Source organism: Rhea pennata, chromosome 17, assembly GCF_028389875.1.
Source record: "Rhea pennata isolate bPtePen1 chromosome 17, bPtePen1.pri, whole genome shotgun sequence".
Classification (NCBI taxonomy): domain Eukaryota; kingdom Metazoa; phylum Chordata; class Aves; order Rheiformes; family Rheidae; genus Rhea; species Rhea pennata.
Window position 1 is genome coordinate 10,732,549 of NC_084679.1, and position 23,163 is coordinate 10,755,711.

At 63.5% G+C, this 23,163-nt stretch overlaps 1 protein-coding gene across 1 annotated transcript; it reads left to right on the forward strand.

Annotated features, from left to right (window-relative positions):
- Positions 1 to 2,560: 2,560 nt before the first annotated feature.
- On the forward strand, positions 2,561 to 18,505 carry LOC134148379 (carbonic anhydrase 15-like). Its single transcript, XM_062590360.1, has 9 exons — positions 2,561 to 2,627; positions 2,967 to 3,002; positions 3,824 to 3,994; positions 4,200 to 4,360; positions 5,053 to 5,145; positions 5,967 to 6,033; positions 6,140 to 6,306; positions 6,929 to 7,058; positions 18,288 to 18,505. The coding sequence occupies exons 1-9, from the start codon at positions 2,561 to 2,563 to the stop codon at positions 18,503 to 18,505; spliced, it is 1,110 nt and encodes a 369-aa protein (XP_062446344.1).
- Positions 18,506 to 23,163: the final 4,658 nt, after the last annotated feature.

The window sequence follows — 23,163 nt, forward strand, 5'->3', positions numbered from 1 at the left end:
CAAATCCGTTTTACCTGGGGCGGAATAGTTTAGGGATTAGCAACGGACCTCCCGCTCCCAGCCTGCCACGAGGGGCCGTTCCCAGGTGCGGGCGATGGCCGGCGGCTCCCTTTTGCGAGCTCCGGGCCTGACCTGATCTCTCTGCTTGGAAGCTGAAAAGAATTTGCTGGTTTGCAAGCTGCTGAGCTCACGGTGGTTGCTGTGAGCACTGAGGACCGAGTCCAAGTAGCATCGCTAGGCTGTCCCCGAGATCCGCCGGGGCCGCAGGATGCGCTCAGCGCTGAACGCGGTCCAGCGCGTGGTGTCATCGTCGCCGCGGGAGCTCCGGCCTCCTGTCCCCCCGCCCGCAGAGGGCCGGCGCTGCCAGAGCTCCCTCCGGCTCCCTCCTTGCTTCTGGACCTCAACCAGCACGTCCTGGTGTCCCGGAGCTGGCAGGAGCTCTCGTCCCTCTGCCGTCAGCTGGGGGCGAGGGGATGCAGCCCCCGCGTCGCGGGCGACGTCGCTGGCGGGGGGGAGCCGTGGAGCGGCGCGCGGGCAGCTGCCGGCCACACTGCCGCCTTTGTGCGGGCCGGCGGCGGCAGAACGAGCTCGTGCGCTCCCCGCGAGCTTTCTCGCTCGCAGGCCTTCCTGGAAGATCGGGAGCGGCCGGGGGGGTTATTCTGCGCGAACTTCCCTCCCTCCTGCCGGGGCGCTCCGGGCATCCGCAGCCCTGCGCCCCCCCCCCCCCCCCCCCCCGGCCGTTCGCACCGCGCGGCTCCTCTCCGGCTCGGTCCCCGGGGCCGGCGGTGCTTTGCCTCCCGGGAGCGCTTCCCGGCACCTCCGACGTGCCCTGCGACGCGCGGCGCTCGCCGACGGCGCTCGTGGCCGGGGCTGCCCAGCAGGGTGGCACCGTGCCCGCCTCGGGTCGATGCCACCTCGGGTCGATGGATCCAGCTTAAGCAACTATTTTTATTTTGCAGGGAAGTTTCTTTTCTTTTTTTTTCTTTTTCTATTTTTAAGCTTTAATGGCTCTTGCCCTTCCTGCTAGTGAACGCCCTCCCCGGCGGGAGCTCGCCCACCCCCGGCTCCCTCGCGGCAGGAGGATGCTCGTGGTCTCCCCCTCCAAGGGTGATGCGGAGCTGCAGGGCTCGGCTGCTCGCTGCAAGCTCGTCGCCACGGTCGTGGCGGCTGCGGGCTGGGAAGGACACGCCAGCTCTTTAAAGGTTCGGTGCAGATCCTGCAGAAACCCGAGGCTGCGTCATCCCTGCGTTGTGCCAGTGCTGTCAGGGTGCTCCTGCGGAGGAGGGCACGGCGGGGGAGCCTTGGGCACGGCGGGCCTTGGGTCCCCCCTCTTGCCTCCCATGAGGTCTCTTAAGTAGCATCTCTTGTCTTTCCCTGCCTGTCAAAAACAGCCACCTGAGGAGCCTGAAGACCTAACGGGGAGCTGTGTCCCGGGAGGCACCTGGACGTGGCCGGACCGTGTGGTGGTCTAAAGCCCTTGGATGTACCTACAGAGCAGGTCAGAGAGCTTCATCCTTTAAATCTTCTATTTCTCCTATTACAAATCTGGAAGAATGGAAAACTAGCAAGTCTGTGGTGTCAGAGAGCAAAAACCTTCCTCTTCCTCTCTCTCCAGGTTGCTCCAGAGAGATGATTTCAGCCCTTTGCAAACTGCATCATTCGCAAACCAGGCGCCAAACCTGACTGATGGCCCGAATCCAGACTAGCTCCGGGGAGCTCTGCACCATCGCCCTCCTCTCTGCCGCACGCCTGCCGGCGGCCGTCTCTGTGCCGGGGGGCGAGCGCGCCCCAAGGAGCCCCCCGGGCGAGCCGGCGCCCCAAGGAGCCCCCCGGGCGAGCCGGCCCCCCCGCGCCGCGCCATGCCCCGTGCCGAAGCGCGGCCGAGCGGCTCCGCCGAGCCAGGGACCTTCCTCGGCCAAGCCGCCGGCGGGAGGCTCCTTCCTGCCGCCCTTGTGCTGCTGCCAGGGTTTGTTCACGCTGGCAGCGTCTGCGCCGCGCTCCGAGCCAGGACCTGAGCGGCGGAGGAGCGGGTCCCCTGGCCTCCTTTCCTACCGCCGCCCGCAGAGGAGGCGGAATCCTGCGGGGATGTTTCAGGATGACGTGACGGCGGCACGACCCGGTGCTTCCGCGGCCCCCTTTTCCACCCTACCTGCTGCGGGAGAATAACTGCTCCGGGGGGGCCGTGCGAGGCCGAGGTGCGGGTGGCGGGTGCAGGCGGCGACCGCTGCCGGGAGCCGCCGCGGGCGGGTGCCGGGGCCCTGGAGCGCCCGGCCGGGCTCCTCGGAGGCCGGGGGCTGCCGGAGGCGGCCGCTGCCGGCGCTCGGCCTCGCGAGCCCTCGCGGCCAGGCAGGTGGCCTGGTGCGGCGGGCGGCGCGGGGAGGGGCTGCCGGGGGCCGGGCCGGTGCTGCCCGCTAGCAGGCGAGGAGTTAAAAACTCAGCCTGTGCCATGAATATTTAAGCGCGGCGCGCAGGCTGGAGCTGAGGGTTTCTCCGGCTGGCAGCCGCGGCGGCTGGCAGCGCCCGGCGCCCTCGCGGGCCCGCTCGCGCCTCGCGCCCCGCCATGGGGCCGCGGCGGCTCGGCGCCGCTCTCCTGGCGCTGCCCCTGCTCCTCCGCGCGGCCGCCGCGGGTGAGCGGGCGGCCGGGGCGGGCCGGGGGCTCCGCGCTGCCGGCCCGGTTTGTCCCCTTCCCCCCGGGACGCGCCGCTGGGGCGCGTCGGGCCGCGGGCGCCGAGGAGGCTCCCGCCCCCCGCGGGCTCTGCCTCCCCGCCGGCCGCAGCGAAGCTCTCCGGGGTGCACCCGCAGCGAGCTGCCTTCCCTCCTCCTCCTCCTCCTCCTCCTCCTCCTCCTCCTCGCCGTGCCCCCTTCGGGCACGTTCCCACGCACCCGTTGCAGGCAGCAACCGGGACTTCTGAGCGGGGCGCGTGGGGCCGGCGGCTCCCTCGCCTGAGCTCTCCTCTCCCCCGCAGGGCAGTGGTGCTACGATTCGCAGGACCCCGCGTGCGGTGAGTACTGCGGCGCGGGCGCCCCGCGGCCGGGGCGCGCTCTGCCCCGTCCACCCGTCCGTCCGTCCATCCACCCCCGTTTCTGCTTCGCAGCCAGGCTGCGCTCCGACTTTCCCGCAGGGAAGCAGCCGAGCTGCCCTCGGGCCGCTCCGGCGCCCGGCCCCGGCGGCGGGGGGGAGAGGGCTCGGGGAGCTGAGCCGCGTCGCGTCGCGCGGAGCTGCTGGCGGCCCGAGCGCGCTCCCGAACACAGCGAGGAAAACCCCGGGAGCCCCTCGGAGCGGCGCGGCACGGTGCGGGCTCAGCGCCGCCTCCGGCGAGGGTCGCTCGCCGCGTGCTGCCGGCGGCAGGACTGGCCTCCCCGCTGCTGGTGGAAGCAGAGGAAAACCCGGGTTTTTCGCGCTCGCCCCCAGCGCCACCCGCGATACCGACGTCCTGGCTGGGTCGGGGGGGGGGAGCAGGGCGCTGCGGCCACTGCGCCGTTCCGGGAGCCGGGAAAACGAGCGTTTTGGCTGGGAAAACAAGCGTGCGCCCCGCGATACAGCGGCTGGTGCCGCTTCGTCTTGAAGCACGCAAATAGCTTGTAAAAGGTTAATTAAGGATCGACGAGCAGGTAATTAGCTGTGACGGTCCAACTGTTTTATGGCTCTTGGGCGCGGGTGCACCGTGTCCCGCGCATTACCCGTGTCCGAGGAGCGTTAAGTCAGGCGTGACTTACCGGCCCTCGGGGCCCAGCCGCGGTCGGGGCCCCGGCCCGGCGCGGCGGGGGGGCGGCGCGGGGGTCCCGCCGCGCCCGCGCTGCCCCCGCGCCGCCTCCTCCGCAGGCCCCAGCCACTGGAAGGAGCTGAAGGCCGCCTGCGGAGGCAGCCGGCAGTCGCCCATTAACATCGACCGGCGCCGGCTGCGCAGGGACGGCCGCCTCGGCCGCATCCTCTTCGAGGGCTACGACCGGGCCCCCGCGGGCAGGTGGAGGCTGGCGAACGACGGGCACACGGGTGCGTGCCGGGGCGCCCGCGCTCCTGCTGCGGCCTTCGGCCCCGGGCGCCGCTTCCTTGGCCGGCGCGAACGCGGGACCTCTGCCCGGGCGGCTGCGTGGTGCCGGTGGTCGAGCGGGGCCGCGGGGTGCGGCGGCCCCGGGGCTTGCCGGGCCGCAGCGTGCCGCTCTCCCCGCGCCCTCCTCACCCGCGGGCTCTCTCGCAGTGGTGCTGAGCCTGCAAGGCGACTCGGCGGCCGAGCACATCAACATCACCGGCGGGGGCCTGCCCGGCACCTACCGGGCTCTGCAGCTCCACTTCCACTGGGGCAGCCTCACCGGCAACGGCTCCGAGCACACCCTCGACGGGCGCCAGTTCCCCATGGAGGTAGGGGGCAGCCAGCAGCGCCCTGCTGCCGCGGGGGGCCGCGGAGCCGCAAACGCGCCCTGGCACCGGGGGCGGCTCGCGGCACCTCGCGTTGGGCGCAGCCGCTCGCCCGGGCGGCTGCTGCTCCCGTGCCGCAGCGGGAGCGCACGGAGCGGCACGCGGCCGGGAGCGGGAGCACCGCTGCGGGAGGTCTCCGGGGTCCTTTCGGTACAGCAGGTGTTAACGAAACCTGGGAGGGGGCGTGCAGGGCCGGGAGGGGGAAGCGCCAGTCCCGTGCCCCACGCACGTGAGCGTCCTCCCCGGCGCTCGCTCGGCGCTCCTGCTGGAGGAGAGAGGCCCTGTGCCTGTGCAACGTTTGTCATCTGTCAGAGCGGGCAGAACTCGCTCGCTGTGGACAGCAGCAGATGCCCCGGCGGGCGGCTGGCGCGCGAGCAGGGGCTGCTGATCCCCCGGCCCGCTCCCCCTTCGAGGGAGCTCCCCTGCTCGGGGGCGCCTGGGTTTTCCCCGAACCTGCCGGCGAGGCCCCCGGGCCCTGCGGCCGCTTTGGCTGCATTGGGGATCTTTTCCGGGCGAGGTTGGCTCGGCGCTGCCCGTCCTCGGGTTGGCTGGGGAGACGCGGGCGCCCCGGAGCTGCCGCCTCGCTCCGGGGGGTGGGCGGGTGCCGGCGCCCAGCCCCTCTGCGCTTTCCCCAGCTGCACATCGTCCACATCAACGTCAACTACCGGAGCCTCGGGGAGGCCAAGGGGCACCCGAACGGGCTGGCTGTGCTCGGCTTCTTCTTCAAGGTAAGTGCGGGGGGTGGGGGGGGGCCTGGGGAGACCAGCAGGAGCTCCAGGACAGCTCTTCTCTCTGTCCATCCGCACCCGGAGCTTACGGCGCTCTCTGCCACGCTTCTGTGAAGCAAAGCGAGCCGGGAGCCCGGCGAGGTGGCGGAGGGGCCGCGGCGCCGTGCGGCGCCCGGGAGGCGTCGTCCGGGCCCGAGGCTCGGCAAGGAGGGCGCCCAGCATGGAGCTGCTTGCGGGTGGGCGCTGGTGGCCCGGCTCCGGCCGCGCGTGGTCAGCTCAGAGCTGTCCCTCGCGTGCGGGGCTGAATTTTCCTGCCCCGACTCGAAACATTCTTCTGCTCTAAATGGGGAATCGGAAACGCCCCCGCGGATTTGCAGCAGAGCTGCCTGAACAGCATGGGTCTCCTTGGGAAATGCTCTTTTCTGGGAGCTTCTCATGGGAACGTGCTTGTTGTGATGGTGCTGCGGAGAGGCTTCCTACAGCTGCTCCAAGAGAACAAGAAAGAGCCCAAGGGGGCCGGGGGCGGCACGTGTCTCCCGCTTCCCAAGTATTCAGAAAGATCTTGGTTTTGCCCCAGAATAGGCTCTAAATTCTTGAGTTTCATAGCCCTGTGCAGCCAGGAAAGCTGGCTGGGACAGGAGGTCCTGGTGAGCCTTGGAGGTGAGCGGTGCTGGGAACCCTACTCCAACTTTGTGTGAAGGGGGAACCCCTTGCAAAGTTGTTGTCCCATCTGCTGGGCTGTGGGGACTCGGGGCTTGGGGACCCACTTGGTGGCAGGTGCTCAAGTGCAAGCATTTACTGCTCACTGCTCCCCTCTGCAGGTCTCGGAAACGGATAACTCCAACTACAACACCATCGTGGCTGGCCTGAGGAACGTGTCCCACCAGGGTGAGTTGTCTTCAGACAGAGGAGAGATCCTGGTCCGGGGCTGATGGTGGTGCTGGGCAGGCCGTGGTGGCACGAGGTGCGGCACTGACTCCCGCTGTCTCTCCAGGAGACTTTGTGGATTTGGCCTCCACTTTCCGCCTGAGCAACCTGCTCCCGAGCGCCGCGCAGCTCTCCAAGTACTACCGCTACCAGGGCTCCCTGACCACCCCCGACTGCAGCGAAGTCGTCGTCTGGACGGTGTTCGAGGAGCCCGTGGCTATCGGCCAGGCGCAGGTAATGCCGCGGCACGCTCCGGCTCCGCTCGCTCGCCCCGGGAAAGAGCCCGGCTTCCGCGGCGCCTAGCTGCAGCGCCGCTGGGTCAGCGCTGCGCGTGACTAGCATCTTCAGACCCAGGCAACCTGGCCAAAGCGGTGCTTGCCGGGCTGCTCCTGCGCGGTTTGGTAACGCGAGTGCCTCCAGCCAGGCTCTCCAGCCCGGCGCCGGGCCGGTACCGGGGTCACCTGCGTCCGCCCAGCCCCGCGCCGCGCGCAGCCCCTTCCCTTGTGTCTGAGCGATAGCGCCAAGGGAGCAATCTGCCGCGGAGCGCGCGGCGCCCTGGCAGCTAGCCCCCCCGGCACGGATTAGGCGGCGGACGCGTGACCGCCCACCGGCAGCGCCGTCTCCGGCGCGGATCACCCGGCCGCGCGCGTGCCGCACGCCCCCGGCCCGCCAGCGCGATCCGCAGAGCGGATCTGGGGACAAACTGGGGGAGGGAGGCAGGGAGGGAGCTCGTCCCCTCGGGGGGTCCCGCGGAGCTGCGTCTTACCCGCTGCCGGGGCAGGGTTTAGCGCGCCGCGGCTGAGGCCGGGCGCGCTGGAGGGGGGGTTGGCGGCTCCTTCCTCTGCCTCCTCCGCAGCTCACGGCGTTCGTGGACACCGTCCACTTCCCGGCCGCCGGCGCCCTGCTCCTCAAGATGACCGACAACTTCCGCCCGCCGCAGCCCCTGCGCGGCCGCCGCGTCCTGGCGTCGCGGGACGCCGCGACGAGCCGGGCCGCCGCGCGCGGGGGCCGCCGCCGCCACCACCGCCTGCCCTCGGCCCCGCTGCTCCTGCTGCCGCTGCTGCTGGGCCTGGCCCCCGCGTAGCCCCCGGCCCCGCGCGCGCGCGCGTTCCTGCCGGGGGGAGAAATAAAGCGGAGAGCGAGGAGGGCCGTCGGCCGGGCGAGCGCCCTTTGCTTTAGGCCGCGGCGGTGGAGCCCGGAGCGGGCAGGGAGCCGCGGCGGGGCCGTGCAGGGAGCGGGGTGGGGGGCCCAGCCGGGAGCGCGAGGACCGTCCTTCGCCTCCCGCCGGACCCCGTCCCCGCGGCCGCGGCGCCCGCTGGAAGCGGCGACCTTGCCGGCGGCCCCCGGCGCCCGACCTTCCCTTCGGGTCCTCGTTAGCGCGGGTAATGGCCCGTCCCCGCGGCACGCGGGGCGGCACGAGCGCGGCTCCCTGCGGCACAGGCCGAGGCCGGGTCCCGCCGGAGGCCGCGTCCTCCAGGAGGCCACGTCCGCGGTCAGGACGCTGCCGCTCGCCCCCTCCCGCGCGCCCGCCGGGACCCCCTGCCCGGGAGCAGCCCGGGCACATGGGAATAACCCGGGCGCCCCGAACGCTGCCCCGGTTTCGGGGGAGCCCGAGGGCACCGCAGGGGAAAGTCCCCCTTGCTCGGCGCCGGCGGCAGGTCACCGAGCACCGCGGCCAGCCTGGCGCCGGTGGCTCCCCAACCGCAGCAGGATCGCGGGGGTTTTGCACCCCCCCAGGAACCGACCTGCCCCCCCCCACCCTGGCCCCTCGCCTTGGCTGGGGCCACTGCTGGGGCCACCCCGGGGATCGCTGCCGCCCTGCAAACAGCCCCCGCCGCCCGCCGCCTTGCACCGGGGCGACCACGAGGTGTCTCCGCGACCGCGCAGAGCTCCGGCCCCGCCGGGGCGGGCGCCGGCCCGAGCGGCCGCAAGGTGGCTCAGCTTCCTCGCTGGCTCCGTCTCCGTCTCCATCTCCACGCCCACGTCCACCTCCACGTCCACGTCCATGTCCATCTCCGTGTCCATCTCTTCTGTGCACGTCCATCTGCTCTCTCCAGCACCTCCTCTCCTGCCCCGGGCATCCTCGGGGACAAAGCCCTCCCGGGAGGAGCTGAGCGGAGGCTCGCTCGGTGCCGCCCCAGCGCCTCGCCTCGCGCGCGCAGGGCACCCGCCGGGCTGCCGAGGTCGGCCCCGCTCGGCGTGGCCAGCCGGGGCCCTGGCTCAGCACGCTCCAGAGTGGCCGCCGGCGCACGCCGGGTGCATTCGCAGGCGCCGGCGGCGCTGTCCCGCTTCCCCCGCCGGGCACCGGCACTGCGTGTGCCCGGCAGCGGGCACAGAGCCGTCCCCACTTTCCTGGGCCGTGCCGTGCACTCCGGAGAAGCTCAGGTGCTTTTTCCCCCCTGAATTTGGGGAGGTGCTGGAGCACCCCACTGGGCTATCACCGCCGCGAGCCCCCTTCCTGGGATACCCCGGCTCCCCGCGTCCCTCGCGCGGGAGCGCTGCACCACCGCAGGCACGCGGGGAATGGGGACCTGGAAAAGCCTCAGAGCGGCGTCACCGAAACGGGGCCGAAAAGCGGCCTCTGCTCCTTGCCCACGCGTCCTCGCCGAGGGGCCGGGGAGGGGACGCTGCCTTTGCCACGTGCTGGGACACTTGTCCCCCGTGCCGAGCGGGCTATTTCGAGATCCCAGCTGGTGTTTGGCCAAGCCGGCCGCTTGTTTGCTGCTGGGACATAATTTTAGCGAAGGCAAATGGTTGTTTTGGACCTCCTGGTGCTGCGGTCGGCACATCTGGCCAGGGCAGAGCGCGGGCCGGGCCGGGCCGGCTGCCGGCGCCCAGGTGCCCGGGTGGGAGCGGCGGGAACGGTGACGGTGGAGGGGCCGCCGGGGCCGTGCGGGGAGAGCCCACGGTCCGCCGGTGCCCGCCGGGGCTCCCCCGCCGCTGGGGGCTTCCCACAGTGCCGCTGCCTTTGCCCCTCCGGCGCCGGCGGCAGGGAAACCCTCCGGGTGGGAGCCCCGGGGCTCCTCTCCCGCTGCATGCGCTTGCACGCGTTCAAAAGCAACAAAACCCCGAGCAGTGGCGAGCACTGCGCCCTCAGCAGAGCCGCGGCCCTCCCGGCGCGGGCGCGTCCCGCCGGGGTGGGCGGTTGCACGGTGCAAAAAAAAAAAAAAATCTGCTTTCGGTTTAAAGAGCTTCCTCGATCGTTTAGCACGAAGGCGCTGAGCCGGACTGGGGCTGGAGCCGGGCGCTGCAAAAAGCAGCTCGGGCTGAGCACGGGCCCCGGGCGCCACTTCCACTGTCCTGGCCGCACGTCCCCCACCCTCGCTCCCGCAGCGGTGCCCGCTGGGCACTTCTTAACATTCAGATTAAAAACTTACGAGTCTTGAACAGCAATGAAACTTAGCTAGAATACATTTTCAAGAAAGGTCACTGTGAGAAAAACGTGTCTCTGAGCACAGTCTGCGTTGGGCAAGCTGGCTTTTTGCCCCAGACGTTAGTAGAAAACAAGTGCTTTCTTCCCTTCCGTGCCATTCTGGCGCGACCTTGATGTTTTTGATGTTCTAAAATTCAGGTGAAAAATATTTTGGAGTGGCTTGAAGGCACTTATTTTTTATTTGACTCAGCTTGTTTACAACTTGTTTACGACCCTGAGCTTTTATATTTGGTGCTGTTTACCTCAGTACAGGCCCTGCGCGTGTTTTTGTGCACACATAAATAAAACAACATTGCAAATACCCTGTCCCGCAGCTCCGCTCATCCAGCAAGTTTCCGCCGTCCAGCTGCGCCATGCGGCGGTTGCTGTTTTGACACAGCTATGCAAATGCATTTTTCTTTGCAAGTGTGCTGTATCGGTCAGGTAATGTTTTCGAGTGAAGTGGCATGAAACATTTATTTATTTCGTTTAATTATGTCTCACGTCCAGCACAATTAAGAAGTCCCCTGCCACGCGCTTTCCGCAGGCGCTGCCGCTCAGCGTCCCGCTGGCGCTGCCACGGCAGGCGCTGCCGCCGGCGGCCGGGGCGGGAGCGGCCCCGCGCTGCGCTCCCCTCCCCGGGCCCTGGGCTCTGCCCCGTCCTGCGGGGCTCCCCGTCGGCCACGCTGCGGCGCCCCGCGACCCCCTCGCCGGCCGCGGGGCCGCGGCACCCCCTGGAGAGCTTTCGCTTCCCCCTCTCGGGGCGCGGGGGCCCGGCGTGTGGGGCCCCGATTGGGCGCCTGCGCCAGCCCGCGGCAAATTTAGCCCCGGGGCCGCCCCGGCGGTGGTGGCACAGCTGCGCGGGGGCCACCTGGGCGGGCGGCTGGGCTTCGGTTTCGGCTGTTTCGATGCAATTCTTAATCATGGAAACGCTGCCCGCCGCGTTCCTGGAAGAAGCCGTGCGACACCGGCAGCGGCCTTTGCTGCCTCCGTGCTGCTCGCGAGGATGAGGCGGGAGGGCACCAGGTCCCTGCACTGCCGGACCAGGCTCCTCCGTGTGTCCGGCTTTGGGGCCTGGGGGCTCCGGCACCAAGTTCCCTGTGGCCCAGAGATCCCCACGGCACCAGGGTCCCTGCTGCACCAGGCTCCCCACGGCACCAACCTCCCCACAGCACCAGGGTCCCTGCTGCACCAGGCTCCCCATGGCACCAACCTCCCCATGGCACCAGGGTCCCTGCTGTACCAGGATCCCCACGGCACCAGGGTCCCTGCTGCACCAGGCTCCCCACGGCACCAACCTCCCCACGGCACCAGGGTCCCTGCTGCACCAGGCTCCCCACGGCACCAACCTCCCCACGGCACCAGGGTCCCTGCTGCATCAGGCTCCCCACGGCACCAACCTCCCCATGGCACCAGGGTCCCTGCTGCACCAGGCTCTCCACGGCACCAACCTCCCCACGGCACCAGGGTCCCTGCTGCACCAGGCTCTCCACGGCACCAACCTCCCCACGGCACCAGGGTCCCTGCTGCACCAGGCTCCCCATGGCACCAACCTCCCCATGGCACCAGGGTCCCTGCTGCACCAGGCTCCCCATGGCACCAACCTCCCCACGGCACCAGGGTCCCTGCTGCACCAGGCTCCCCATGGCACCAACCTCCCCACGGCACCAGGGTCCCTGCTGCACCAGGCTCCCCATGGCACCAACCTCCCCATGGCACCAGGTTCCATATTGCACCAAACTCCTCGTTGCACCAGGCTACTTACTGCTCCAGGATCCCTGCAGCACCGAGCTCCCATTTGCACCAGGATCCCCATGGCACTGAGATCCCCATTGCACCAAGATCCCCACAGCCCCGAGCTCCCATTTGCCCCATGGCACTGAGCTTCCCATTGCACCAGGAGCCCCACAGCACCGAGCTCCCCATTGCACCAAGCTCTCCACAGTACCATGCTCCCTGCAGCACCGGGATCCCCACTGCTCCAAGCTCCCCATGGCCCTGGGCTCCCCTCAGCACCAAGATCCCCATTGCACTGAGCTCCCCATTGCACCGGGATCCTCACAGCACTGTGCTCCCCACAGCACCGAGCTCCCCATGGCACCGCGCTCCTCATGGCACTGAGCTCCCCACGGCACTGGGCTCTCCACAGCACTGTGCTCCCCATGGCACTGAGCTCCCCATGGCACTGGGCTCCCCATGGCACTGGGCTCCCCATGGCACTGTGCTCCCCACAGCACCGAGCTCCACATTGCACTGTGCTCCCCACGGCACTGGGCTCTCCACAGCACTGTGCTCCCCATGGCACCGAGCTCCCCATGGCACTGGGCTCCCCATGGCACTGGGCTCCCCACAGCACCGAGCTCCCCACAGCACCGAGCTCCCCATGGCACCGGGCTCCCCATGGCACCGGGCTCCCCATGGCACCGAGCTCCCCATGGCACCGAGCTCCCCATGGCACCGAGCTCCCCATGGCACCGGGCTCCCCATGGCACCGAGCTCCCCATGGCACCGAGCTCCCCATTGCATCGAGCTCCCCATTGCATCGAGCTCCCCATGGCACTGGGCTCCCCATGGCACTGAGCTCCCCATAGCAGCGGGCTCCTCATAGCACTGTGCTCCCCGTGGGTAGCAGCTGGCTGCGCCCTGGGGGCTCGTGCTGCAGAGGGGCTGTAATGGCCGTGGGGCTGAGCACTCTCCCGCTGCACAGACTGCAAAATGCCGGCCAGGTTTGGCTGTGACCAAGTGGGCACCGTGTTTGTGCAGCCCCGGCGGTGGCCGCAGGTGTCCTGCCAGGGCAGGGCCGGCACGGAGGGCCAACCTGGATGCTCTGGGGTGCCGGGGCCGGATTTGCACGGCCTCTCCCGCAGCCCAGCTCTCTGAGCAGGGGTGTTCGGGGACAGGGCAGGACTCTGCCAGCTCCCCGCGCGAGCCAGGCCGTGCCGCCCTCCCACGCCGGCCCCGCGGCGAGGCCGCGCTGCCGCCCAGCGCTCCCCGGCTCCCGCCCGCGCCTCGCTGCGGCTATTCTTAGCGCCCGGCTCTTGCTTTCGAGTTTCAGCCCCGCTGCCTGCAGGAAGCGCCGCTATTTGCGTGCCTCGCAGCTGCGCCCGCCGGCTGCCGGAAACCCCCCGGTGCGCCACGTCGCCCGGCGCTTTGCTGGGTGCGCCAGGAAGGTTTCACCAGCCTCCGCCGGCCCCGCTCGGCTTCGGCCGGCCGTACGCGGCCTGCGCCGTGCGCGCCCCGGCACCGCCGCGCGCTGCGGCCGGGGGCTCTGGCACGTCGCCTGCTGCCGGTCCCGGCCCCGGCCCCGGCGGGCAGCGCAGCCCCTCCACCCCGGCGGGGCCTGTCGCCTCTTTCTGCAGCTGATTAGTGCGCTCCTGAAGCGACTCGCTTGCTCAGTTAGGGCCCCTTCCACGTGAAATTATTGGCAATTGGAAAAAAAAATTAAAACAACTGTTTAAAATTGCACCAAAGGACTCTGCAGAGAGCAAGCACGAGAGCTGCAGCTGGGTGAAAACCCTCGAGTTTTGCTTTTAATCAGAAGACTGAATAATTAGAAAATCCCATCAAGAAACACGAGTAGCAGGGACAGTAGTTTTACTCGTGGGTGGGGGGATGGCGGCAGCTTTCGGGGCCGCCCCGGGGTGTGCGGAGCGGCGAGGAGGGCCCGGGCCCCGCGGCAGGACATCGCCAGATTTTGCACAATGCAGCTACAAAGCACTGCTCGCAGCACGATTTCCAAAGGCAGCGTTCAATTTTTGGTTAAAAGACTCATTACGAGTAAAATCGAACGCGCCTGCGAGGCCTGAGAATTGCCCTGGTTGCCGGAGGCGGGAGGAGCCGTGTCCTGGAGGAGATGCGGCCGCTGATGGATGATGCAGCAATTGCTCCTTGCCCGACTGCTGCTTAAGGAGCCAGTTTAGCTGCATCTTTTAATCAATAATTAGTGAGGTTTTCTGCTCCTAAAGTAAGCCACGGGTCTGGGCGCCGCCGCAGCAAAGCCGTGGAGCTGCAGCGCCTCGCGCCCGCTGCCAAGGAGCGGGAGGAGGAGGGAGCGCGGCTGGCAGAGCGCGTGACTGCCTAGGGACACGCCAACGCCGCCGCCAGGAATTACCGAGGCTGCAGCAGCCCCCGCTGGGTGCCGGCGGAGGCTCGGCGACGGGCTAGTCCAGCAGCGCAGGCGCAGCCGGGCTCCCCGTCGCCGTCGCCGTCCCCGTCGCCGTCCCCGTCCCGGGCAGCGCTGCCTGCGGAGCGCTGGCTGTGGCAGGACACAGCGGAGGCAGCAGGGACGCACACGAGCAGAGACCTGCTGCGCTCGCTCCACCTCCCGGGGCCCACGAGCCCGGCCGAGGTGCGGCAAGGTCTCCAGGGAGGGAGGCCCCAGCCGTGCAAAGACCCTGCCGGGCAGAAGCTGATGCTACTGTGGGGAGGGAAGGGCAGCACTGGCAACAGGCCTGTGCAAAAGAGACGCAGAGATGGTAGTGGGATCTTTTTTATTTTATTTTGTTTTTCTGTAGTTTTCTTCCTCTCTTGGTTTGCCTGGGGAATTTCTGATTGTGGTACCAGCCTTAGGGTAATTGCAAGCCGTGTCATGCACCACTATTCAAAAGGGTATCACAGGAATTACCCCCCGAACTTTGCTTTTCCTTTAGCTCATCCCTTTCTGCAAGGCGGATGTCTTTCAAGAGATGAGACTGATTCGCGATAGCTGAGTGCTATCATGAACAGCGCTTGGTCTAAGAACGCAGAACTGGTTGTGGCTGCTCTCTTGCGTGGTCAGTTATCATCTGATTGCAACAAAGATATTTTAAGCTCGGGCATTTCGAGTTGGCACATGGTTAATGCTGCAGTCCCTAGCAGTATTGCTTTGTTCCTCTCCACATCCCCTTGCCAGGGATTTATTTCTGACTTTTTACAGTAATAGGTGTGGTTATCTAGCAGAAGATTTGACAAAAAGTAGGGCTTAATTTTGGAGCTAAATATGTCCTAGAGACATGAAAGTTGCCTTCAAGTTCAGGCTCGATTCCCCCGGCCTCGGTATTGTTGGCTGGCTGCTTGCTGGCAGCTGAGTCAGAGGAAATGGGACAATTTTCGGTGGTGTTTGTGTGCACCTGCCTCCATAGTAACTGTCCTGAGAGCATAACGATACCTGAAAACTCTCATGGTTTCAATATGTGATGAAAATAGTGATTGTTCTTCAGTGGTTCTTGTCACTAGGACGTGTCACATACTCCTCAGTCGTTCATGGACCCTGTCAAGTTGTTGACCTACGGAATATCTTTTGTTGAATTTCTTGAATTATTTTTCAAGTTACCATTGAAGTTTAAAATCGTTTTCACCAGCTTCTTTTTTCCCTCCCTTCACCAGCTGGGATTATCTGAGTTTTACCTTCGCTTCTCCTCTTTACGCTGCTTAGGCCTTGCAGTTCTGACCTGCTCAGTGGTGGGCTACGCTTGTGTCTTGCTCTGGCTGCTTTTCGTTGCCCCAATCCATTTCTATGTACTGCTGATCTACATTTGCCCAGAATTTTGTCAGGATCAAAACTCCTGCGTGTGTTTGGGTACCAGTCACACACAGGAGCAATACTCTAATTAGAGCTAAAATGTAGTGAGTAAGTGTGTGCAGTAAGTAAGTGGCAGAGAAGAGAGGACAAGATAGCAATGTTATGATTGTCCCATCCTGTACTTAGTGGTGGGCAGAGCTCTGATATTCCAAACCAAAGAGAGATGCTTTGTTTTGTGTTAAAATGTCTGCTTGTCTGGTCTTCCTTCAATCTTTTTTTTTCTTTTTTTAAAGTTTTCCTCTTTCATAAACCACTTAAATCTGTGTTTTTATCAACTATGTTCTTGTGCCAGGTTGCCCAGAGAGGCGGTGGAGCCTCCTTCTCTGGAGATATTCAATACCTGCCTGGATGCAACCCTGTCTAACACGCTCTAGGTGACCCTGCTTGAGCAGGGGGGTTGGACTAGATGATCTCCAGAGGTCCCTGCCAACATTACTGATTCCGTGATCCGTGAAACCCATAGAGCCAGCGCAAGTCCAGCTGCTGTGTTTATCAGGATGACACCCAGGGCATGGGGACGAGCGTGGGGCACAGTGACAGGGCAGCAGGATGGGGCACAGCAGGACGAGGGACAAAGTTATGTTCATCAGCGCTTTCCACAGACTAAGCTTCAACCCACTCCCCCCCCCCAGCATGGGGGAAAAAAAATCAGACGCCTTTACGCCGCTGCCGGAGAGTTTTGCTGCAGAGCCCCAGGACAGGCCGCTTTGCTCGGCGCGGCGGGGAGCCTTTCAGCCCCGCGCCCAAAGAGCGCTGGCCGTGCGGCAGCATGGCGCCGGCGGCAGCCGCGGCCCTTCCTGCAGGAGCTTGGCGCGGCGTCCGGGGAGAAAGGGCCTGGGCCGCGATCAGCACGGGGGACTTGCTCCTCCGCTCTGAGGCTTAAGGGCTCGGACCGTCCTGGGGACTAACTTCCCCACGAAGAAGAAAAGAGCCTCTCTGGACCTTCCTGGGGACTAATTTCCCCACGAAGAAGAAAAGAGCCTCTCTGGACCTTCCTGGGGACTAATTTCCCCACGAAGAAGAAAAGAGCCTCTCTGGACCTTCCTGGGGACTAATTTCCCCACGAAGAAGAAAAGAGCCTCTCTGGACCTTCCTAAGGACTAATTTCCCCACAAAGAAGAAAAGAGCCTCTCTGGACCTTCCTGGGGACCAATTTCCCTACGAAAAGAAAAGAGCCTCTCTGGACCTTCCTGGGGACTAATTTCCCCACAAAGAAGAAAAGAGCCTCTCTGGACCTTCCTGGGGACTAATTTCCCTACGAAGAAGAAAAGAGCCTCTCTGGACCTTCCTGGGGACTAATTTCCCCACAAAGAAGAAAAGAGCCTCTCTGGACCTTCCTGGGGACCAATTTCCCTACGAAGAAGAAAAGAGCCTCTCTGGACCTTCCTGGGGACTAATTTCCCCACGAAGAAGAAAAGAGCCTCTCTGGACCTTCCTGGGGACCAATTTCCCTACGAAGAAGAAAAGAGCCTCTCTGGACCTTCCTGGGGACTAACTTCCCCACAAAGAAGAAAAGAGCCTCTCTGGACCTTCCTGGGGACCAATTTCCCCACAAAGAAGAAAAGAGCCTCTCTGGACCTTCCTGGGGACTAACTTCCCCACGAAGAAGAAAAGAGCCTCTCTGGACCTTCCTGGGGACTAATTTCCCCACAAAGAAGAAAAGAGCCTCTCTGGACCTTCCTGGGGACTAATTTCCCTACGAAGAAGAAAAGAGCCTCTCTGGACCTTCCTGGGGACTAACTTCCCCACGAAGAAGAAAAGAGCCTCTCTGGACCTTCCTGGGGACTAATTTCCCCACAAAGAAGAAAAGAGCCTCTCTGGACCTTCCTGGGGACCAATTTCCCTACGAAGAAGAAAAGAGCCTCTCTGGACCTTCCTGGGGACTAACTTCCCCACGAAGAAGAAAAGAGCCTCTCTGGACCTTCCTGGGGACTAATTTCCCCACAAAGAAGAAAAGAGCCTCTCTGGACCTTCCTGGGGACCAATTTCCCTACGAAGAAGAAAAGAGCCTCTCTGGACCTTCCTGGGGACCAATTTCCCCACAAAGAAGAAAAGAGCCTCTCTGGACCTTCCTGGGGACCAATTTCCCTACGAAGAAGAAAAGAGCCTCTCTGGACCTTCCTGGGGACTAATTTCCCTACGAAGAAGAAAAGAGCCTCTCTGGACCTTCCTGGGGACTAATTTCCCCACGAAGAAGAAAAGAGCCTCTCTGGACCTTCCTGGGGACCAATTTCCCCACGGGGCGCACGCCGGAGTCCTCCGAGTCGAGGCCAGGTCCGTAATGGCGCGCTTCGTGCCTGCCCCACAGCGGCGGCAGAGCCCAGCCCACCACCGAGTCCGAGAAGAAGTCCCCAAATCACCGAAAAATCGCAGAAATGCCCTGATTTCCCAGTGGGGAAGGAAAGACTGCGAGGAGTTGAGCGACTTACCCAGGACGGTCAACTGGGTCCCCGCGCCGAATTCACCAGTAGCAGCAGCAGCAGCAGCGGCAAAAGGCTGTAGAAAGACCTCCAGTCCATGTGCAGGAGCCGTGCTTGCACCATGTGCCCCTAAGGACACGGTGGGATGTGCCCGGTGGGATGGAGTGTCTCAGTATGGATGTGGTGGGATGGAGTTGCACTGGTGGATGTGGTGGGATGGACATGGCGCGTGGCAGGACAGAGGTGCCTTTATGGCCACAGGTGGATAGACATGTCAGGAGGAAGGTGCCCTTAGAGATGCTGTGGAATGGAGGTTTCCTGATCAATGTGGCAGGATGGAGGTGCTCCAAAGGACCCGGGAGGATGGAGGTGCCCTGGTCAAAGTACCAGGACAGAATTGCCCCTGTGGACAGAGTGGGATGGAGGTGCCTCGCTGGACACAGAGGAACGGATGAGGCAGGTCGGAGGGGCCCCGCTGAATGTTCAGGATGGTGGATACGTCAGGGTGGAGATGCCCTGCTGGATGTAATGGGGTGGAGGGGCCTAATGGACGTAGTGGGGTGGATAGTGAGGCTAGGTGGAACGTGCACCTCGCGCGCAGAGCCAGGGCAGAAGGGACCCAGCAGACATACCGGGGTGGCCTTGCTCGTCACCGTAATCTCATCGGAGGATGGCAGGAAGAGGTGCGTGGTAGGGGAAGACGTGGTCTGCCTGCGGGAGAGAGCAGCACCGGGGTTAAAGAGACGTCTGGACTTAGAGGGAGGCAGGCGAGGGCTTTAAGACGCGCTCATGGCTGTACCACGGTGCGCCTTTGCTGCTGCAGCAAGGAGCATCAGCAAACTCCTGTTGTCCCCCAATGGTGCCGTGGGTGCCGTGGGCGTCAGCTTGGCCGTGGGCGCCGTGGGAGCCTGGCTGCGTCTGGCAGCAAGACCGAGGCTGCGGGAGACCCCCCGGCACCTCGTGGCCGTCTTCACCAGGAAGCTCCTGCTTCCTCCACGGTTAACGGTTTACGATTTACAGTTATCATACCCTTGGTGGTAACGTTCTCTGTAGTATATACACAATATATGTAATCCCTACATATGTGCGTTTATTCCTTACATAATACATTCTAATTTGTAATGTTTTCTATAATATGCCCAATATCACCTGTATTTTCCATACGCATAGCTTTCCATGTTCATGTTTTATGCCTGCATTGGTGCACGTCTGTACACATGTGTACGCAGGCGCATGCCTGTCTTCGACCAAACTAATTCCCTACAAAGAAGAAAAGAGCCTCTCTGCAGGACCAAAGCCCAAGTCTCGGGAAGAGGCCGCGAGTGCCAGGGCCGGGCTCCGCGTCCTGGGCAAACGGAAAGAGCCGAGAACTGAGAAAACGCCCTGAAATGCCCCGGGGCGCACGCCGGAGTCCTCCGAGTCGAGGCCAGGTCCGTAATGGCGCGCTTCGTGCCTGCCCCACAGCGGCGGCAGAGCCCAGCCCACCACCGAGTCCGAGAAGAAGTCCCCAAATCACCGAAAAATCGCAGAAATGCCCCGATTTCCCAGTGGGGAAGGAAAGACTGCGAGGAGTTGAGCGACTTACCCAGGACGGTCAACTGGGTCCCCGCGCCGAATTCATTAGTAGCAGCAGTAGTATGATGCTGCACAAAAACCTGCAGCCCATGTGCACACAGGAGCCGTGCTTGCACCTTGTGCCCCTAAGGACACGGTGGGATGTGCCCGGTGGGATGAAGGTGTCTCGATGAACGTCTTGGGACTGACGTGGTGGGACGGGGCGCGCTGGTGGACATGGTGCCGTGGGTGCCGTGGGCGTCAGCTTGGCCGTGGGCGCCGTGGGAGCCTGGCTGCGTCTGGCAGCAAGACCGAGGCTGCGGGAGACCCCCCGGCACCTCGTGGCCGTCTTCACCAGGAAGCTCCTGCTTCCTCCACGGTTAACGGTTTACGATTTACAGTTATCATACCCTTGGTGGTAACGTTCTCTGTAGTATATACACAATATATGTAATCCCTACATATGTGCGTTTATTCCTTACATAATACATTCTAATTTGTAATGTTCTCTGTAATATGCCCAATATCACCTGTATTTTCCATACGCATAGCTTTCGATGTTCATGTTTTATGGCTGCATCGGTGCACATCTGTATACATGTGTACGCAGGCACATGCCTGTCTTCAGCCAAACATACACATTCGGTCTCATCTTTCCACTTTGGGATCTCTGGTTCCCTGGCACAAACCCATTTCTCTCCTCTCCTACGGCTCTTTTCTCCGGCCTCCGGACTTCAGCCCAACCCAACCCGGTCTTCTTAGCAGTCCTGCTTTTGGGCACTAGCAGCTGTATCCCAGAAAAGGCACAGCGCTCAGAACGCCGGGGCAGGACCGGGGAAGGGCGGCTGCTCTTTCTCACGCAGCCTGGCTGCCTTGTGCCGTACGCACAGTGAGGCAGCGGAAAATTGGGGGAACCTCCCCCCGGTAAAGAGCTTCCCGCTGAAGCAGCTGGTAAACTGCACATTGTCGTTCCTACGGCCCCGATCGTTGGGCACAGACCTTTTTGTGCCGCTTTCTTCTAAAGAGCACCAACACCGAAGGACAGAGATATTTCCACCAGCATTGTCCACAGACTAAGCTGCAGTTTCCACCACCCCCAGCGTGGGGAAAAGAAAAAAAAACAAACAAAAAAAAACCCCAAAAACCCCACGCCTTTACGCCGCTGCCGGAGAGTTTTGCTGCAGAGCCCCAGGACAGGCCGCTTTGCTCGGCGCGGCGGGGAGCCTTTCAGCCCCGCGCCCAAAGAGCGCTGGCCGTGCGGCAGCATGGCGCCGGCGGCAGCCGCGGCCCTTCCTGCAGGAGCTTGGCGCGGCGTCCGGGGAGAAAGGGCCTGGGCCGCGATCAGCACGGGGGACTTGCTCCTCCGCTCTGAGGCTTAAGGGCTCGGACCGTCCTGGGGACTAACTTCCCCACGAAGAAGAAAAGAGCCTCTCTGGACCTTCCTGGGGACTAATTTCCCCACGAAGAAGAAAAGAGCCTCTCTGGACCTTCCTGGGGACTAACTTCCCTACGAAGAAGAAAAGAGCCTCTCTGGACCTTCCTAAGGACTAATTTCCCTACGAAGAAGAAAAGAGCCTCTCTGGACCTTCCTGGGGACTAACTTCCCCACGAAGAAGAAAAGAGCCTCTCTGGACCTTCCTAAGGACTAATTTCCCCACGAAGAAGAAAAGAGCCTCTCTGCGGGACCAAAGCCCAAGTCTCGGGAAGAGGCCGCGAGTGCCAGGGCCGGGCTCCGCGTCCTGGGCAAACGGAAAGAGCCGAGAACTGAGAAAACGCCCTGAAATGCCCCGGGGCGCACGCCGGAGTCCTCCGAGTCGAGGCCAGGTCCGTAATGGCGCGCTTCGTGCCTGCCCCACAGCGGCGGCAGAGCCCAGCCCACCACCGAGTCCGAGAAGAAGTCCCCAAATCACCGAAAAATCGCAGAAATGCCCTGATTTCCCAGTGGGGAAGGAAAGACTGCGAGGAGTTGAGCGACTTACCCAGGACGGTCAACTGGGTCCCCGCGCCGAAATCACCAGCAGCAGCAGCAAAAGGCTGTAGAAAGACCTCCAGTCCATGTGCAGGAGCCGTGCTTGCACCATGTGCCCCTAAGGACACGGTGGGATGTGCCCGGTGGGATGGAGTGTCTCAGTATGGATGTGGTGGGATGGAGTTGCACTGGTGGACGTGGTGGGATGGACATGGCGCGTGGCAGGACAGAGGTGCCTTTATGGCCACAGGTGGATAGACATGTCAGGAGGAAGGTGCCCTTAGAGATGCTGTGGAATGGAGGTTTCCTGATCAATGTGGCAGGATGGAGGTGCTCCAAAGGACCCGGGAGGATGGAGGTGCCCTGGTCAAAGTACCAGGACAGAATTGCCCCTGTGGACAGAGTGGGATGGAGGTGCCTCGCTGGACACAGAGGAACGGATGAGGCAGGACGGAGGGGCCCCGCTGAATGTTCAGGATGGTGGATACGTCAGGGTGGAGATGCCCTGCTGGATGTAATGGGGTGGAGGTGCCTAATGGACGTAGTGGGGTGGATAGTGAGGCTAGGTGGAACGTGCACCTCGCCCGCAGAGGCGCTTCGTGCCTGTCCCCACAGCTGCGGCAGAGCCCAGCCCACCACCGAGTCCGAGAAGAAGTCCCCAAATCACCGAAAAATCGCAGAAATGCCCCGATTTCCCAGTGGGCAAAGAAAGACTGCGAGGAGTTGAGCTACTTACTCAGTACGGTCAACTGGGTCCCCGCGCCGAAAGCATCAGCAGCAGCAGCAGGAGGCTGTAGAAAAGCTTCCAGTCCATGTGCAGGAGCCGTGCTTGCACCATGTGCCCCTAAGGACACGGTGGGATGTGCCCGGTGGGATGGAGTGTCTCAGTATGGATGTGGTGGGATGGAGTTGCACTGGTGGATGTGGTGGGATGGACATGGCGCGTGGCAGGACAGAGGTGCCTTTATGGCCACAGGTGGATAGACATGTCAGGAGGAAGGTGCCCTTAGAGATGCTGTGGAATGGAGGTTTCCTGATCAATGTGGCAGGATGGAGGTGCTCCAAAGGACCCGGGAGGATGGAGGTGCCCTGGTCAAAGTACCAGGACAGAATTGCCCCTGTGGACAGAGTGGGATGGAGGTGCCTCGCTGGACACAGAGGAACGGATGAGGCAGGTCGGAGGGGCCCCGCTGAATGTTCAGGATGGTGGATACGTCAGGGTGGAGATGCCCTGCTGGATGTAATGGGGTGGAGGGGCCTAATGGACGTAGTGGGGTGGATAGTGAGGCTAGGTGGAACGTGCACCTCGCGCGCAGAGCCAGGGCAGAAGGGACCCAGCAGACATACCGGGGTGGCCTTGCTCGTCACCGTAATCTCATCGGAGGATGGCAGGAAGAGGTGCGTGGTAGGGGAAGACGTGGTCTGGCCTGCGGGAGAGAGCAGCACCGGGGTTAAAGAGACGTCTGGACTTAGAGGGAGGCAGGCGAGGGCTTTAAGACGCGCTCATGGCTGTACCACGGTGCGCCTTTGCTGCTGCAGCAAGGAGCATCAGCAAACTCCTGTTGTCCCCCAATGGTGCCGTGGGTGCCGTGGGCGTCAGCTTGGCCGTGGGCGCCGTGGGAGCCTGGCTGCGTCTGGCAGCAAGACCGAGGCTGCGGGAGACCCCCCGGCACCTCGTGGCCGTCTTCACCAGGAAGCTCCTGCTTCCTCCACGGTTAACGGTTTATGATTTACAGTTATCATACCCTTGGTGGTAACGTTCTCTGTAGTATATACACAAGATCTATGCACGTTATTAATGCACTTACATGTGCATATTTCTTATAGAATTGTTTCTATATGTAAAATATGTAATTTATTATATGCCCAATATAACCTTTATTTTCCATATGCACAGCTTTCCATGTTCATGTTTTATGCCTACAGAGGTGCACGTCTGTATACGTGTGTACATAGACGCTTCGTGCCAGCCCCCACAGCGGCGGCAGAGCCCAGCCCACCACTGAGTCCAAGAAAAAGACCCCAAATCACCAAAAAATCGCAGAAATGCCCTGATTTCCCAGTGGGGAAGGAAAGACTGCGAGGAGTTGAGCGACTTACCCAGGACGGTCAACTGGGTTCCTGCGCCAAAACCATCACCATAAGCAGCAAGAGGCTGTAGAAACACCTGCAGCCC